General features: G+C 40.8%; 1 protein-coding gene across 4 annotated transcripts in view; it reads right to left on the minus strand.

The window, feature by feature from the left end:
- ABL1 (ABL proto-oncogene 1, non-receptor tyrosine kinase) overlaps positions 1-18,093 on the minus strand; it is a 390,453-nt gene that overhangs the window by 61,779 nt on the left and 310,581 nt on the right. For all 4 annotated transcript variants that reach the window (XM_073600473.1, XM_073600472.1, XM_073600475.1 and 1 more), the window contains one exon: positions 16,003-16,180. In XM_073600473.1, the coding sequence (XP_073456574.1) occupies positions 16,003-16,180 (178 nt within the window). The remainder of the gene's footprint in view (positions 1-16,002; positions 16,181-18,093) is intronic.

Below are 18,093 nucleotides of genomic sequence, written 5' to 3' on the forward strand. Positions count from 1 at the left end.
GGGGGATATTATAGCAAAAAGTAAAAAATGTTTTATTTTTTTCTAAATTGTCGCTATTTTTTTGTTTATAGCACAAAAAATAAAAACCGCAAAGGTGATCAAATACCACCAAAAGAAAGCTCTATTTGTGGGAACAAAAGGACGTCAATTTTGTTGGGGTGCAATGTTGCATGACCGCGCAATTGTCAGTTAAAGCGTCGCAGTGCTGTATCACAAAAAGTGCTCTGGTCAGAAAGGGGGCAAATCCTTCCAGGGCTGAAGTGGTTAATCCAATGTGAATTTTGCTGTACATAAGCAAAGTTTCACACTGGATTACTACACAGATCTGGAAGAAATATAACATCAAGGACACCAAGATTCAGGTAAGGACATGTATGCCTCTTGTACTTAGACAATATCTGCATATCCTGGGGTTGAAGTTTAAAGTGGACCTAATTCTTGCAAGGATCAGTTCTCTCTAGTTAAAGTAGTAAACTCTACTTTGCAGCTTTTACCTACAGGGGAGCTTATAATAAAGCTTACCGGTAAGGAATATGAATATCTCCTAAACATGCACAGGAGAGAAACAACAGGAGATAGTCACGTTATGCAGCCAGTGACGTCGCCAGCGCATTCACACTGCGCTCTGAAGGATCCCTTCACAGTGCTGTGCCGCGATCGTGGCTCCCATGCACATACGTAGGGGTGATGCCATTGTGGCTTGGCCTTTTGAACCTGCAAACTCTGAAGGAAGACTGGGTGAAGAGGGCTTCATTTTAAAGGCAAATAAATTTTATTGAGTTTTGAAGTTTACAAATAGACAGAAACATAAGTGTGCATGTGAAGAAGAAAACATGCAATCAACTAAGCATACTTGCGTAAACATACATGTGTATGAGGCCTCAGAAATACACAAGAATGGCATTAAACAGTTTATCATAAACCAATATTAGATAAAATGTGGGGGAATAAACTAAGCAGGACTCAAACAATAAGTCTCGTAATGCAAACAAAAGCACAAGTGCACTTTGTTGGGTATAGACGCCGAAGGCAACTTATTACTTAGTGAAATAAAAGAAGGTTCTAAGGCGTTTTATATCCCTAAGAAAGAGGAGTAAAAAGCAAGTATATCTTAGACAAAAAGACAAGAAAGATTAGAGAGGACATGGGGGAGGAGAGGATCCTGAGGGACAAGGCTGACTAACAATGGATCGTCAAGGTAAACAAAAGAAGAAGAAGAAAAAGAAAAGAAGAAGAAACTTCACAGGGCAAGTTTACGACTCAAAAGATTGTCCTCTTCTTCAAAAACACAAAGAGAGCAGCGCCATCTAAGTGCAGCAATAAGTAATCATTTTATTCCAAGAAAGACAAATGGAAACTCACAGGATCAAAGTGATGTCAGCGCATGTGGTATAATTAACCACTTCAGCCCCAGAAAGATTTGCCGGCTTCCTGACCAGAGCACTTTTTGCGATTCGGCACTGCGTCGCTTTAACTGACAATTGCGCGGTCGTGCGACGTTGTACCCAAACAAAATTGACGTCCTTTTTTCCCCACAAATAGAGCTTTCTTTTGGTAGTATTTGTTTTCAATCTTTTTATCATCTTCATGTATTATAAATACAAATCCATAAATACATTCACACAACTTCCTAGATTCTTTCAACTTGATCTAACGCTAAATGTTCATGCTATATATTAAAATACTTCCCATATTCCATTCTCTTATATAGGGTCCCTTACATTATCTTCCTTCCATTCGTTCTAGACACCACCTTCTCCACTCCCAAAAAAAACAAAAAAAACAAAAAAAACAAAAAAAAAGGGGGAGAAAAAAAAAACACCTCATTCCCACTCTCCTTCCTCTCCCCAACACTATAGGTTAGAATGGTTTGTTCTCTTCATAAAAACATAAATATTTTTGCCAAGGACCTAAACTCTTCCCATTTTTCCCATATTTTTGATTTTTGGGTATTCATTTTTTCTTCAGTCATTATCATTGTTTCTATTCGCTGTATTTCACTCATCTCACAAATCCATTCTGCTATTGTGGGACTATTTGTTTGCCGCCACTTGGGCTATTATTGTTTTGGTTGCTATTATCATGTAGTGAAGGATATCTATCTGTCTTGATTGTTTTTCTATCTCCTGGGATAACATTCAATATTGAAATGTTTGAAATGTTTACACTTGAATGGACCACATGGCTCGATATTTTCCCATAAATTTTAAAAATATTGTCCCAGAAATCCTTCACACCAGGGCAATTATGCCATATATGTGTCATAGTCCCCCTTTCCTTCAGACATCTCCAACATATTTCTGAATTGCTTCCATTTTATGGAATTCCATCGGGGTCCTATACCATCTCATAATAATTTTATAATTCCTTTCTTGATTTCTAATTGCTATTGATGTTTTATGTGTCAGGGAGAATGCCCTATCCCACTCTGCCACTGGGATCGAGATCCCCATTTCTTTCTACCACTTCTTCATATATATTCATTAACAGGTTCCATAGGATGTAGGAGCTTACAGTATATATAGTAGATAAATTATGTATCGGTTTTTGTTCCTTTATTAATAATTGTTCAAAAATAGTTAGTTGTCTATCAAGTAAGGAGGGTTGTATAATAGTTCTAATATATGTATCTAACTATTGATATTGCATCCATTTGTGTTCATGTTCAGGCCCCAGTTCGGACAATCGTGGAAGCTTGCCTCCCACTAGGGTATGAACTATCCTTACATTTTCAGTCCTTTTCCATTTAAGAAAGTTTTTAACCCTTAATGCTGAAGGAAACTGGATTCGAAAATAATAAGGTCAATGGACCCATCAATGTAGATAGACCTCCCTTTTTCAAGATTTTAGCCCATATCTTTAAGGTTGAGAACGTAAATAATGTTCAATCTTTTTTCTCCAGTCTAAACTGAGGCTTAATCCATGGAAGAGATCTAAGCTGCAATCCGATAATGTTTTCTCCCAAACGTACCCATTGTTTATATATCATATTATGGTACCAATCTATAATCCTATTTAGAGATGCGGCTTGTAAATATTTAGTAAAATCTGGTAGAGCAGGGCCTCCATCCTTTTTTATCCTAATTATTATAGTTCTCCTTATTCGTGGAGTTTTATAAGCCCAAATAAAGCTTCCCATAGCCTTACATAGCTGCTCCATTAAATTAATTGGGGGGATCAGAGTTATAGCTTGGAATAAATACAGCAACTTTGGTAATATATCCATTTTTACTGCATCGATTCTCCCCATCCATGAATGAACCAGTTTATCATATTTTGAAAGCAATTTCAAAATCTTACGTATCATTGGGGTATAATTAAATTGATGCAATTTAGTCAAGTCAGTTGGGATATATATCCCAAGATATTTAATTGCCACTTTTTGCCATTTAAATTGGAAATTTACCTGAAGATGTTCCTGATCTTTATTTGGCAATAATATATTTAACATCTCTGACTTATCGTATTTGACTTTAAATTACTTAAATTCCCAAATGTCTTAAATTCTTTCACAAGATTTGGTATAATCATTATTGGATTGGTAACATATATTAATAAATCGTCTGCATATACTGTCATTTTATACTCCTTTCCTTTAACTCTTATTCCTTGAATATCCCTATTGTTACGTATAGATGATGTCAGATTTTGGCGGTATTTGATTGCCTCGATGGTTTTTATTTTTTGCTCTATAAACAAAAAAAAAGTGACAATTTTGAAAAAAAGCAATATTTATTACTTTTTGCTATAATAAATGTCCCCCAAAAATATACATAAATAAAACAATTTTTTTCCTCAGTTTAGGCCGATATATATTCTTCTACATGTTTTTGTTAAAAAAAAAAAAAAAATCGCAATGAGCGTAAATTGATTGGTTTGCACAAAATGTATAGCGTCTACAAAATAGGGGATAGATTTATTTTTTATTATAATTTTATTAATTAATAATGGTGGCGATCTGCGATTTTTATCGTGACTGCGACATTATGGCAGGCACATTGGACTCTTTTGACACTATTTTGGGACCATTGTCATTTATACAACGATCAGTCCTATCAAAATGCACTGATTACCGTGTAAAGGACACTGGCAGTGAAGGGGTTAACCACTAGGGGGCAATGAAGGGGTTAAGTGTGTCCTAGGGAGTGATTCTAACTGTGTGGGGGGGGGTGGGCTTCAACACATGACAGCAATCACTGGTCCCGGTGACAGGGAGCAGTGATCTCTGTCCTGACACTAGGCAGAACAGGGAAATGCTTTGTTTACAAAAGGCATCTCCTCGTTCTACCTCTCGATTGCGGGCACCCGGCAGACATTGAGTCCGCGGGACCTGCGGTCACGGAGAACGTGGCGGGAGCGCCCGCAGTGCAGCTTCCTAAAGGGGACGTACCTGTACGCCCTTGTGCCCACCCGTGCCATTCTGCCGGCGTATATCGTCATGCAGCGGTTGGAAAGCGGTTGGAAAGCGGTTAAGAAGGTTGATCCACTCCTGGGGAGGACGGTCTGTTCGTAGGTGGAGAGGAAAGGATTGCCTGAAGAAGGGGTATGCATGCTCCAAACGCGCGCTCCTCCTTCCTCTCTCTCCATCCGGAAGTGACGTGCACTGCCGCCCCAATACCGTTCTGAGTGTCTGGATGCGCTAGGAGCCACCAGCATAGTCGGATACACCAGATGCCTCTCAACCTGCGAGCAAACTGTACTCCCCTGGAGAGGATGATGCTTCTTAAAGCGGAGTTCCACCAGCGGAAAAAAATGAAAAGTTAGCAGCTACAAATACTGTACCCGCCATCCCTGGTAAGGGAACCAGGTAGTTAAGACTTTTGGATTCACTCCTGGTTCCCGCATGCGCGAGCCGCGCTGCATGTTCCAATTGGTCCCTGCTGTCTTTTGGGACCTGTGTGTCTCCCAGAAGACAGTGGGGGGGGGATTTGCTGGACATTGCGTAGATCGCCGCACAATGTGTGGCGATTTTCACTCCCGCCCACCCCCCTGAAAGGTGCCAAATGTGACACCGGAGGTGGGAAGGAGGAATCCGAACAGCGGAAGTTCCATTTCTGGATGGAACTCGGCTTTAATTATACCACATGCGCTGAGATCTCTTTGATCCTGTGAGTTTCCATTTGTCTTTCTTGGAATAAAATGTTTACTTATTGCTGCACTCAGATGTCGCTGCTCTCTTTTTTTTGTTTTTGCAACCTACAGAGTCTCTTCTAGCTCGTTGTGAGCCAACAGCAAGCTGCAGTCAACTCACCCGAGACCACCATTAGCTCTTGTGCTGTATACAAACTTTCACATATGGACTCCTGTGAACGTTTTTAACTGCCCACTTTCTCTCCATCAAGCTGTAAAAGCGCGCATGACTATATGTACTTTTTCCTGTGTCCTCATTTTCAACCGTCTCTCAAGCTGGATGTGGGGACAGCGTCAGAGCATGGTAGAAAATCGTAAATGGCATCTGAAGAGGAAAAATTAATCCAAACATACCAGGGTTTTGGATTTATCAAAAGAGTCAGAATCTGACGGACTAAGAGAGCAATTCTTATTGCCTAACTATATGTTTTTTAGATTTTTGCAGCTCAGTCATGCTATGAAATCACAATTCCCTTCAGAGTTCCCTTAGGTAGCACCTAACCCCTTAATGGAAATGGTCAAAAGCACAGACCCTAACAAACTAATCTCCATATTTTACAGTATGTTATTCCTTCCTTCTTCCACGCAACTAGCTTACAAGCTAAAGACAAAATGGGAAAGTGATATAGGCACCACAAAGGATGAGGAATGAGGGGAGGCATTAGACACAGGTAGGATAATATCACCAAATTGTCGGATCGTCTCACCCAATTATTTATAATACACCACTCCTATCTAACCCCTCTCAAAGTAGCTCGCTACAAAAGAGAGCAAAGCATCCTATGTCCAATGCGTAATAGTGCTAATGGTTCATTCTATCATTTACTCTGGAGCTGTCCACTTGTACAAGGATACTTGACTTAAATAGTCAAATTCCTTCATAACAACATGGGCTCCCTATTAACGCTACACCCTAAACAGTGTTTATTGGGAATATTTCCCGAATTGGAATTAGATAAATTCACTAAGACCTTTCTCCAAGAATCTTTATTTATAGCTAGAAAAGTGATAACCCAAAATTGGAAGAGAACCCTACTCCTGACACACGCCACATGCATACGTGAAATTAACAATACTTTGCCATATAAAAAGTTTTTATACATACACAAGGGATGTCCCTCTAAATGCAATAAAATTTGAGACCGTTGGTTACAATCCTCCGAAACCTCTGTTTAAATATTTAGCTTTTTAAACATCATCCTGTGGTCTCTTACTAAAAACTGTGTACATTGACAACCATGTTACAGGTTATATATTGAATACATTCTCTGCATGTAACTAATAAGACCCTCTCTGGACTATTTGATCATCTATAAGTTGTGCCTGGTTACAATTGACTTCAATAGTCAATGAAATGAAAATGAAACTTTTTTTCAGGATTTACAACCGCTTTAAAAGCAGGCCGCTTCTTTCAGGCCATATACAGCCATGGCTTGTGGATCGTGATTTGTATGAGACAGAGTGGTTGGTCAAGCTAAATCCCAAATCAGCACTCATCTCATACAGATCTAACCCCTGAGCCAAAGCGATACTCTGTAGGTGGTCAGGGAGAAACAGCATATGTGATCCAAAAACGCTCCTAGAACAATTACGCAGAGAACCCCAATGACCGCAACTGGCAGTAGATTCTTGGTTCTTTCACTCATCACCATTTCTAACGAGCAGGTCTTGGAAGTATTCTTGGTCAGGTATTGGAAGTCTTCCGAGACTCCCCCTCTGATTCCTACTGTATTAAACTGTATTGTAAGTGTACTGTCTGCCCTCATGTTGTAAAGCGCTGCATAAACTGTTGGCGCTATAAATCCTGCATAATAATAATAATAATAATTTCAAGGGAAAAACAGGTTCCTGAGTTCCTAGGTTTTTAACCTTTAACATCAGCACAACTCCAAACCCCTTTTAATAAGTGTCTCCCCCAAAATCTGCTTACTGTCCTTGTGGTCTAAAAGCATAACTGTTAAATCTGAACATTCAAAATACAACAGCAACACGTTAATCTCAATGTCAAACACCTGATGAGTCTAACAGCAAATTATTACCAAGTGTTTTTATTTGTTAATAAAGCAGTAGTGATTATATGGGTAAAACTAGTGAGGGTACTCAGGAGGCCTCTCCCATGCTTGTTCTGTGGCATATATTTTATTATTCTCAAGTAAATGCTGCTCATCTTTCATGTTTATCAGCCTCCAGCACAAGAAAGAGGGGAAAAAAGCAAAACAAATCTGATGTTTTTTTACTGATCAAATAATGGTTCAAAAGTCTGGCACCTCGCTGTTTAAGGGGAACTCTGCTAATTCACCAAATTTCAACTGAAAAGATGTAAAGTGAATAGCTATTATTTAGTGGTTTTATAGGCACCTGAGGAAGTCAAGTGGTAGTGACGACACGTGTTGTGCAGAGTCTGCTGATGTGGATTAACCGGGATTGAGATACAGAGAAATACGCATTGTCTTGTTTTAAATGCAAGTGGATGCTTGTGCAATAAATGTTATACATTTTAAATACTACACAATAGAAGGATATTTATTTCAACCGAGGGATCAAGGAGGAGAGAGGAGTTGTGCCTATATAGTCCATAATAACACTGCAGCTAAATCATATGAGCGGAGAGGAGGCGTGAAGGAGAGGATGCCGATAAGCCGTTTAACATGTGGAGTATACCCCAGCTGGGGAAGGCTTTTTTAGACCTAATACAGGTCTTTCATAGAGGTGAGCACACAGTGGTGAACCGGTGAAGGGGATCATTGTACACCGGGGGTCCTGCCATTCCAAAGCATCAGAGTGCAATGCAGAGGGACTACTTGTAAAGTTGGAGCTGTAGTAGGGAGCAAGAGCCGCATAAGCCAATGCCTCTTCTGTAGTGCTGCCTCTTGTCCCATGTGGAGTGATACCAACTTCACTCCACCTCTTATGCCAGGTAGCTATCTTTGGAGTGGTGCCAGCAGCACGGAAGAAAAGATCTTCAGATCAGTGTGAAGCAATACACCAGGCATAATAATATAGGGCTGCTTTCACACTGATGTGCTGTGGTTTACCCACACCGTGGGAGCAGTACAGTGTACCAACAGCTTTCCTGCAGGTTTTCTGCACTTAGCTATAGACTTCTATTTTATACTGCTGTTTTACCACCCCCAAATTTACATGTGAACGAGCACTAAGGTGCTGCTGCCGAACACAACTAAGGGCTCATTCAAGTGCTGCTGCTCTGAAAAGTGATCTGAGTGTGTGTGATAGGTGGAGAGGAGGCAGTATATTGCCTTCTCACCACCTGATTTAAACCCATGATTATCGTGCAATGCACACATTTGTGACACAGTAGTACTGCAATTAGAGGTTTAAATCAGGTGTGAGGAGGCGATACTGTGCCCAGTGATCTTTGTCTTCTCCTGTGTTGTTCAGGTAAATCTCCACCAGTTTAAGGTTGCCTACCCCTGATGTACACTTATGCACCTATTAATCTGACACATGAGAAAAAGTTGGCAGAATGGGCACAATTTAAAGGAGCACTCTGAATGAAGATTGAAGAATTGTTTTATTATATATGAACTATTTGAATGATCACTGTATGAGGACTTTCTATGAATTCATTGTTATTCACATAATTTATATAGACTAGCACAACCAATACACAATACTGCATACACGTTTGAGTTGTGGGAACACAATTTTTCTTGGTTGCAGCGGTCACATAGGCAGCGTTTGGCAATAGTTTGTTTAAGGAGATAACGCAGAGAAAACACATTGTTTTATTTCGTTTGCAACAATATCACTGCATTTTAGAGCCTGTAGAAGAAATTAGACACTGTCCTGTTCCTATGGGTTCATGATAACCAACTATTACATAATGTAATTGTTTCAAAAGCATATTTCTCTACAGCTAGAGATTTTAGTATAAGACAAGAGAGTGAGGGAAAAAAGTATTTGATCCCCAGCTGATTTTGTACATTTGCCCACTAACAAAGAAATGATCAGTCTATAATTTTAATGGTAGGTTTATTTTAACAGTGAGACACAGAATAACAACAAAAAAATCCAGAAAAACGCATTTTTCAAAAAAGTTATAAATTTATTTGCATTTTAATGAGTGAAATAAGAATTTGACTCCTTCGCAAAACATGGCTTGGTACATGGTAGCAAAACCCTTGTTGGCAAATCACAGAGGTCAGAAGTTTCTTGTAGTTGGCCACCAGGTTTGCACACATCTCAGGAGTAAGGATGAGCTCCGGCGTGTTTGTACAGCCCGTGTGCAGAGCCCGCCGGGAAGTCGGCATGGCGCTGCGCTAATCACAGGCAGCGAGACATTTTCCGATGTGCGGCTGCAGAGATGGGGAAATGTACTCCCTTACTCAGGAGGGATTTTGTCCCACTCTTCTTTGCAGATCCTCTCCAAGTCATTAAGGTTTCAAAGGCTGACATTTGGTAAAGCAAACCTTCAGCTCCCTCCACATATTTTCTATGAAATTAAGGTCTGGAGACCGGCTAGGACACTCCAGGACCTTAATGTGCTTCTTCTTGAGACTCTCCTTTGTTGCCTTGGCCATGTGTTTTGGGTCATTGCCATGCTGGAATACCCATCCACGACCCATTTTCAATGCCCTGGCTGAGGGAAGGAGGTTCTCACCCAAGATTTGATGGTACATGGCCCCGTCCATCGTACCTTTGATGCGGTGAAGTTGTCCTGTTCCCTTAGCAGAAAAACACCTCCAAAGCATAATGTTTCCACCTCTATGTTTGATGGTGGGGATGGTGTTCTTGGGATCATAGGCAGTATTCTTCCTTCTCCAAACACAGCGAGTTGAGTTGATGCCAAAGAGCTTGATTTTAGTCTTATCTGACCACAACACTTTCACCCAGTTCTCCTCTGAATCATTCAGATGTTCATTAGCAAACTTCAGACAGGCCTGTACTTGTGCTCTCTTGAGAAGGGGGACCTTGCGGGCGCTGCAGGATTTCAGTTCTTCACAGCATACTGTGTTAACAATTGTTTTCTTGGTTACTATGGTCCCAACTACCTTGAGATCATTGACAAGATTCTCCCATGTAGTTCTAGGATGATTCCTCACCGTTCACATGATCATTGAAACTCCACGAGGCGAGATATTGCATGGAGCCCCAGACCGAGGGAGATTGACCGTTATTTTGTGTGTGTTCCATTTATGAATTATCGCACCAAATGTTGTCACCACCTCACCAAGCGGCTTGGCGATGGTCTTGTAGCCCATTCCAGGCTTCTGTAGGTCTAAAATCTTGTCCCTTACATACTTGGACAGCTTTTTTGGCCTTGGCCATGGTGCCAGTTTTGTATAATGACCCCATTTATGTTCAGGTGCTATCTAGGGGTTTTAGAGCAGTATCACGTAGAGCTCCCACCATTGGTAGGACATTGTCCCCTAGTCTCTATACCAATAGATCTCACCGTCAACACTGGCTGCAGTTTAAGGGATCGTATCGATGTGGAGACAGTAGATGTCCATGTTGCCTCCATGTGAAATGGGGGGGGGGTGTCATCATTTTATGTCTCTGAATAAAGATTTCAAGGTCTCCACATTCATTAACTGTAACACCAGGCTCTTGGTCTATGTAGTCACTATGTTCTGTACAGTATGTGGATCGTGCTACCCGCAGGTTGAGAGATCGGCTACAAGATCATTTATATGACATAGCCAAAGACCATTCAACCAACATAGCAAGGCATTGGAATTCATGTCATGATAACGATGTTAGTAGCTTGTGCATTCCGGGAGTGGAAAAGATGGTGTTGTCCAGGAGGGGAGGTGACAAATTTAGACTATTGTGCAAAAGTAAAGTGTATTGGATTTTCCATCTCAATACTAAAAAGCCCAATGGACTCAACTTTGAGTGGGATGTCTCACACTTCTATGAATAGATTGCAGCACTACATTATCTGATGTTAGGTGGCTACGTTGTCTTTCCTCGTCTCCTTATTTTTCTTCTTCCTTTTTTTTATTCCCTTTCTTCTCCTTTTTCTTGTTGTCTCTTTACATCAGGGGTAGGCAACCTCTGCTCTCCAGCAGTTTTGAAACTACAAGTCCAATGAGACATTGCAAGACCCTGATAATCACAGGCATGACGGCATTTGTAGTTTCACCACAGCTGAAGTGCCAAGGTTGCCTACTCCTGCTTTACATCTTATATCTCTCCCTATACTATCTTTGAATGCCAGGAGGTTACATATATATATATATTCATACTATAAGGGAATCTGATATATAACTATTTTAATGATTATAGTTGTATGTGTGTTTAAATTTGGCTTCCTTAAAAACAGGGAATTGAGTTATTTTTGTAGCGCCATATTCACTATTTTTTGCTACATCTTCTACATGCTTATTATATTATATTTCATATTTATTTTTATTTTTGTGTTTTTCTCAGTATCTGTATTTTATCAAAAAAATTCCTTTTAATTTGTGGATACATTGTGGTTGAAGTCTAATAGCCCAACGCCAGTAAAGCGAGTAATTATATAGAAGGAGAATATTTAGGAGGAAACATTTGAGCTGTATGAACTGACACCTATGCATTTGGAAGGAGGGTCATGTCCCTCTCTTCCTTCTTTTTAGTATATGTGTCCGTGCATGTATATTTTCATTTTAGTGCATACAAGTTTTATATTGCACATACAGTGGGGACACGAAGTTTTCACTTTTTGTTATATCAAAAGAGAAAAACTGAAATATCACATGGTCCTAAGTATTCAGACCCTTTACTGTGACACTCATATTTAACGCAGGTGCTGTCCATTTCTTCTGATCATCCTTGAGATGGGTCGGGTCTACACCTTCATTTGAGTCCAGCTGTGTTTGATTATACTGATTGGACTAGATTAGGAAAGCCACACACCTGTCTATATAAGACCTTACAGCTCACAGTGCATGTCAGAGCAAATGAGAATCATGAGGTCAAAGGAACTGTCTGAAGAGCTCAGAGACAGAATTGTGGCAAGGCACAGATCTGGCCACGGTTGCAAAAAAAATTCTGCTGCACTTAAGGTTCTTAAGAGCACAGTGGCCTCCATAATCCTTAAATGGAAGATGTTTGGGACGACCAGAACCCTTCCTAGAGCTGACCGTCTGGCCAAACTGAGATATCAGGGAAGAAGACCCTTGGTGAGAAAGGTAAAAAAGAAGCCAAAGATCACTGTGGCTGAGCTCCAGAGATGCAGTCGGGAGATGGGAGAATATTGTAGAAAGTCAACCATCACTGCAGCCCTCCACCAGTCGGGGCTTTATAGCAGAGTGGCCAGACAGAAGCCTCTACTCAGTGCAAGACACATGAAAGGCCGCATGGAATTTGCTAAAAAAAACACCTGGAGGGCTCCAAGGTGGTGAGAAATAAGATTATCTGGTCTGATGAGACCAAGATAGAACTTTTTGGCCTTAATTCTAAGCGGTATGTGTGGAGAAAACCAGGCACTGCTCATCACCTGTCCAATACAGTCCCAACAGTGAAGCATGGTGGTGGCAGCATCATGCTGTGGGGGTGTTTCCCTGCTGCAGGGACAGGACGACTGGTTGCAATCAAGGGAAAGATGAATGTGGCCAAGTACAGGGATATCCTGGGTGAAAACCTTCTCCAGAGTGCTCAGGACCTCAGACTGGGCCGAAGGTTTACCTTCCAACAAGACAATGACCCTAAGCACACAGCTAAAATAACGAAGGAGTGGCTTTACAGCAACTCCTTGACTGTTCTTGAATGGCCCAGCCAGAGTCCTGACTTAAACCCAATTGAGCATCTCTGGAGAGACCTAAAAATGGCTGTCCACCAACGTTTACCATCCAACCTGACAGAACTGGAGAGGATCTGCAAGGAGGAATGGCAGAGGATCCCCAAATCCAGGTGTGAAAAACTTGCTGCATCTTTCCCAAAAAGACTCATGGCTGTATTAGATCAAAAGGGTGCTTCTACTAAATACCGAGCAAAGGGTCTGAATACTTAGGACCATGTGAGATTTCAGTTTTTCTTTTTTAATAAATCTGCAAAAACGTCAATTCTGTGTTTTTCTGGGTGCTGTGTGTACATTAATGAGGAAAAAAAATGAACTTAAATGATTTTAGCAAATGGCTGCAATATAACAAAGAGTGAAAAATTTAAGGGGGTCTGAATACTTACCGTCCCCACTGTATACATTTCAAATACACATATACATATATATATACACACACACACACCAGTGTGTATTCTTTAGCTATGATTAAGCACCATCTGGTGTGAAACGCGTTTGCTGTACGTGTTGGTACATGTTCACCTGGATGTCTTAGAATTTTGTCTCTTTTACGCAATAAAAGGTGATTTTTGGAGTGTGGCTGTCCAGTATATTTTGTTCCTATGCCACTGTTGCAAACAGAGCTGATAGCCATCTCATTGCAGAGACAGCTGATTCAAGGAGGGGCAATTGTATTAGAGCTGTGATTTATCGTTTCTTGACCATGGAGGAGAGATTAGAATCCGATTGATTGCTTCTGAGGACAGATGTCTTTTATACAGGTAACAAGTGGAGTGCTCCTGCACTCCCTTTAGGAGAGTGCTCCTAATCTCAGCTCGTTACCTGGACAGAAGAGACCTGGGAGCCACAAATCTTGCTGATTGATAGGGTATCAAATACGAATTTCACTCATTAAAATGCAAATCAATTTATAATTTTTTTAAAATGAGTTTTTCTGGATATTTTTGTTATTTTGTCTCTCACTGTTAAAATAAACCTACCATTAAAATTATAAAATGATTAATTCTTTGGCAGTGGGCAAACGTACAAAATCAGCAGGGGTTAAAATACCTTTTCCCCTCACCCTTGAGGCCCTGGAGAATAAAATTGTGTTTTTTGTTATTAATGTCACATAATATTTGTGCAGCTATTTTTAAAACCCAAATTTGCTACACAAAAAAAGTTAAAGTTATACAAAAATTCTGGTGCTAGAATTACTGCTCTCACTCTGACGTTGGCAGCAATACATCACATGTGGGGTGCAATCACCGTTTACATATGCATGTGGGACCCATGTATGAGTTCACGGGGGGGGGGGGGGGGGGGGCGCTGTAAAAATCTTTTTTTTATAATTTTATTAAATTTTTTATTTTTTATAAATACATGGTCCCTTTAATCAATTTTATTACTATCAAAAGAAATGAACAACATCCCTTGTAACAGCGTGGGCTATGACAGGTCCTCTTCATGGAGAGATATGGGGTCTAATAGACTACAGATCTCGCCCTCCAAGAGATTGGTTGTTAAACAAAAGGCCATGGCAAAATACTTGTCATTTCCACTTTCCTACACCAGAGAGATGATTGGGGAACATACGTTTCTCCTTCTCTATACAGGGGGCACAGCAGACAGCAGCACTGTTAGTCTGGGGAGGGGAGTGTTAGATGTACTAGCAGATTTAGATACACTAACAAATTAAAGCCAAATTCCAGCTCACACTTTATAATCAGTTACATCAAACAGTTTTTTTTTTCTTTTGGGATAAAGGTTTTACATGAATAAATAAAAGCTGATAATTGTAAGCATCCCTGTCAAGGTTAAATGGTTTGTCTCATCCTTGTAAACCGATACATCTGAAAGGGAGCTTGTTCTTTTAAAAAGCAACACCTAGATGGATGCAGCATCGGACAGTCCCCCGCCCGCTCTAATGCCCTGTACACACGGTCGAATTTTCTGACGGAAAATGTTTGATGGGAGCTTGTTGTCGGAAATTCCGACCGTATGTAGGCTCCGGACATTTTTTATTGGAATTTCAGTCACACAAAATTTGAGATCTGGATCTCAAATTTTCCCACAACAAAATCCGTTGTCGTAAATTCCGATCGTGTGTACACAATTCCGACACACAAAGTTCCACGCATGCTCGGAATCAAACAGAAGTGCTGCACTGGCTATTGCACTTCCTTTTTCTCGGGTCGTCGTACGTGTTGTATGTCACCGCGTTCTTGATGTTCGGAATTTCCAACAAGATTTGTGTGACCGTGTGTATGCAAGACAAGTTTGAACCAACATCCGTCGGAAAAAATCCATGGATTTTGTTGTCGGAATGTCTGATCGTGTGTACGGGGCAAAAGACTGAGAGTCAAGAACTCAAACACAGCTGATCACTCAGTTCTCAGCCTCCAGTGAACAGAGGACCATAGTCTGTCAGTCACCGGCTCTCTGCTCTGCCCCTCAAGCTCTTAATAGAGTGCTGGGCTGTGGAGGGAGCGGCTGGCTCAGGTTCCCAGCTGCTCGCTGAGAGGCTGAACCAGCTGCAGGTCCAGGCATCTGGGCGAATCCCGACTATAAAGTTAGGATCTTTCCTGAGCCTGGACCAGCTCTGTGACTTCAGCTGAAAACAGGTCACAGGAGTGCAGAACGAACTGCACTCCTTTGATCCCCAGGAGAAGTATAACCAAAATAGCTTTGGCTATACTTCGCCTTTAACTTCTAGCCAAAATGTTTTACCAAGATTTGGATAAAGCAGCCCGTTAGGCATTTCTTTTTCATCTGTGTGGAGATTTCCACACCACCAAAACCAAAAGTTTTAGCTAGAGATGCAATTTAAATCATCAAAAATTATTTTTGGAAATCTGGATGCTGTTTACTGAGAGTTTGACTTGGAGAGGAGTTACACACTGCCAAACAACAAAAAAAACCTCTATCCAGCTTAAAGCTGTACTGTCATAAAGCAAGATGCACTAAAAGGGGTCAGTGCAGACGCCAAACCTTTTATGCCTTCCCGCTGCAGAGGAGGGTGGTAAGAGCGCTAAATGTAATCAATGAATTCAGTAGTGATCTTTTTTAAAACGTCCCTTTCCTTTAGAGCAGAGCTCCTCTATATGTCCATCCCAAAGAAGGAAACAGATTTCTTGGCTACCCACCTGTGAATGAAGTTCTTCTTCTCTAAATACTCCATAGCAGATGAGATCTGAGTCGCCATATGGAGCAGCACCACAGCTGTCACCTCCTGCCGATTGCAGTCCCGCAGGTAGTCCAGGAGGTTACCGTATGTCATGAACTCCGTGATGATGTAAAATGGGGGCTCCCGTGTGCAAACCCCTGGAACAAAGCAGGGTAGAGTAAAATATATCTTGAACAATGAGATCTGATGGTTCAGTGTCATTGTTAACAATGTATGTATCTATATATCATATATACACACACACACACACAAACATATATATATACACAGGGGTTTATTTCAGCTGGAACTTAGTGGAACTCACCTCTGGCTCAGGCCCTCTACTTCCTGTTCACCACTATTACTTGTAAACACAGAAGTTTGGCTTCTGTATTTACAACTGACAGCTTGTCTCCCAACGGAGAAGGGAAAGGCAGGTGCCTAGGGTGCAGTGAAGATGCCGACACCCCCACTGGATGCTCTCCCTGCATGTGAGAGAGGCGGAGCCACCTACAGTGCGCAGGGAGGTACTAGAGCTGGCTGGGTGCTTCAGCTTAATACAGCAAGAAAAGTAAGATATGTGGCAGCAGGCAGGCAAGCCGGCGGAGGACACACAGGCAACTATTTGGCGAGTGTTAGTTTTCTGCCACACATAAGCATTTTGCTTTTAGGCAAAGTAGTTCAATTTTGGCTGACCAGAGCATCTTCTTCCACATGTTTGGTGTGTCCCCCACATGGCTTCTTGCAAATTGCAAACAGGACTTCTTATGGATTTCTTTCAACAACGTCTTCTTGTCTTTCTTCTTGCCACTCTTCTATAAAGGTCAGATTTGTGGAGTGCACAACTAATAGTTGTCCTGTGGACAGATTCTCCCACCTGAGCTGTGGATCTCTGCATCTCCTCCAGAGTTACCATGGGCCTCTTGGCTGCTTCTCTGATTAAAGGTCTCCTTGCCCGGCCTGTCAGTTTAGGTGGACGACCATGCCTTGGTAGGTTTGCAGCTGTGCCATATTCTTTCCATTTTTGGATGATGGATTGAACAGTCCTCCGTGAGATGTTCAAAGCTTGGGATATTTTTTATAACCTAACCCTGCTTTAAACTTCTCCACAACATAATCCCTGACCTGTCTGGTGTGTTCCTTGGCCTTCACGATGCTGTTTGTTCACTAAGGTTCTCTAACAAACCTCTGAGGGCTTCACAGAACAGCTGTATTTATACTGAGATTAAATTACACACAGGTGCACTCTATTTACTAATTAGGTGACTTCTGAAGGCAATTGGTTCCATTAGATTTTAGTTAGGGGTATCAGAGTAAAGGGGGCTGAATACAAATGAATGGCACACTTTTCAGATATTTGTAAAACATTTTGAAAACCATTTATCATTTTCGTTCCACTTCACAACTATGTTCCACTTTTTGTTGGTCTATCACATAAAACCCCAATAAAATACATTTGTTTTTGGTTGTCACACTATATATATATATATATATATATATATATATATATATATATATATATATATATATATATATATATATATATATATATATCTATATCTTTTTTTATATATACATATATAAATACATTTACATTACACACGTATACATACTGTATAAAAGGACAGGAGAGTAAACTTAAGTAGTTGTATAGAGCAGGAAGCATAGCCTTTAGTGGAGAAACACATGATGGGAGACCATCCCGGATCTGTCGAGACTCCTTTCCCCCACAACAGCTAAACGCACACAGAACATACTGCATAGTATAATGACACTTCCCATTCCTATGAAGAAAAATGAGAGGGGCTACTGCTGAATAATCCCACGATTACCAATATGCTGGGAAATCTCTAAATGGCATTATGGGAGCTCCTGATATTAGCAAGTTCAGGAATGAACAGCACAATTCATGAACCACAGTACTAATGGACATTATGGGGCTGATGCATTAAAAATGGATAACAGAAAATCAATGCAAAAAATTGAAGATCCTGCCCATGGTAACTAATCAATAAAAAAAACAGAAAGCTACTAACCCCTTATAACCAAGTTCATTTTATACTTTTGCTGT

Source organism: Aquarana catesbeiana, linkage group LG09 (genome assembly GCF_042186555.1).
Source record: "Aquarana catesbeiana isolate 2022-GZ linkage group LG09, ASM4218655v1, whole genome shotgun sequence".
In the NCBI taxonomy this organism is placed as follows: Eukaryota; Metazoa; Chordata; class Amphibia; order Anura; family Ranidae; genus Aquarana; species Aquarana catesbeiana.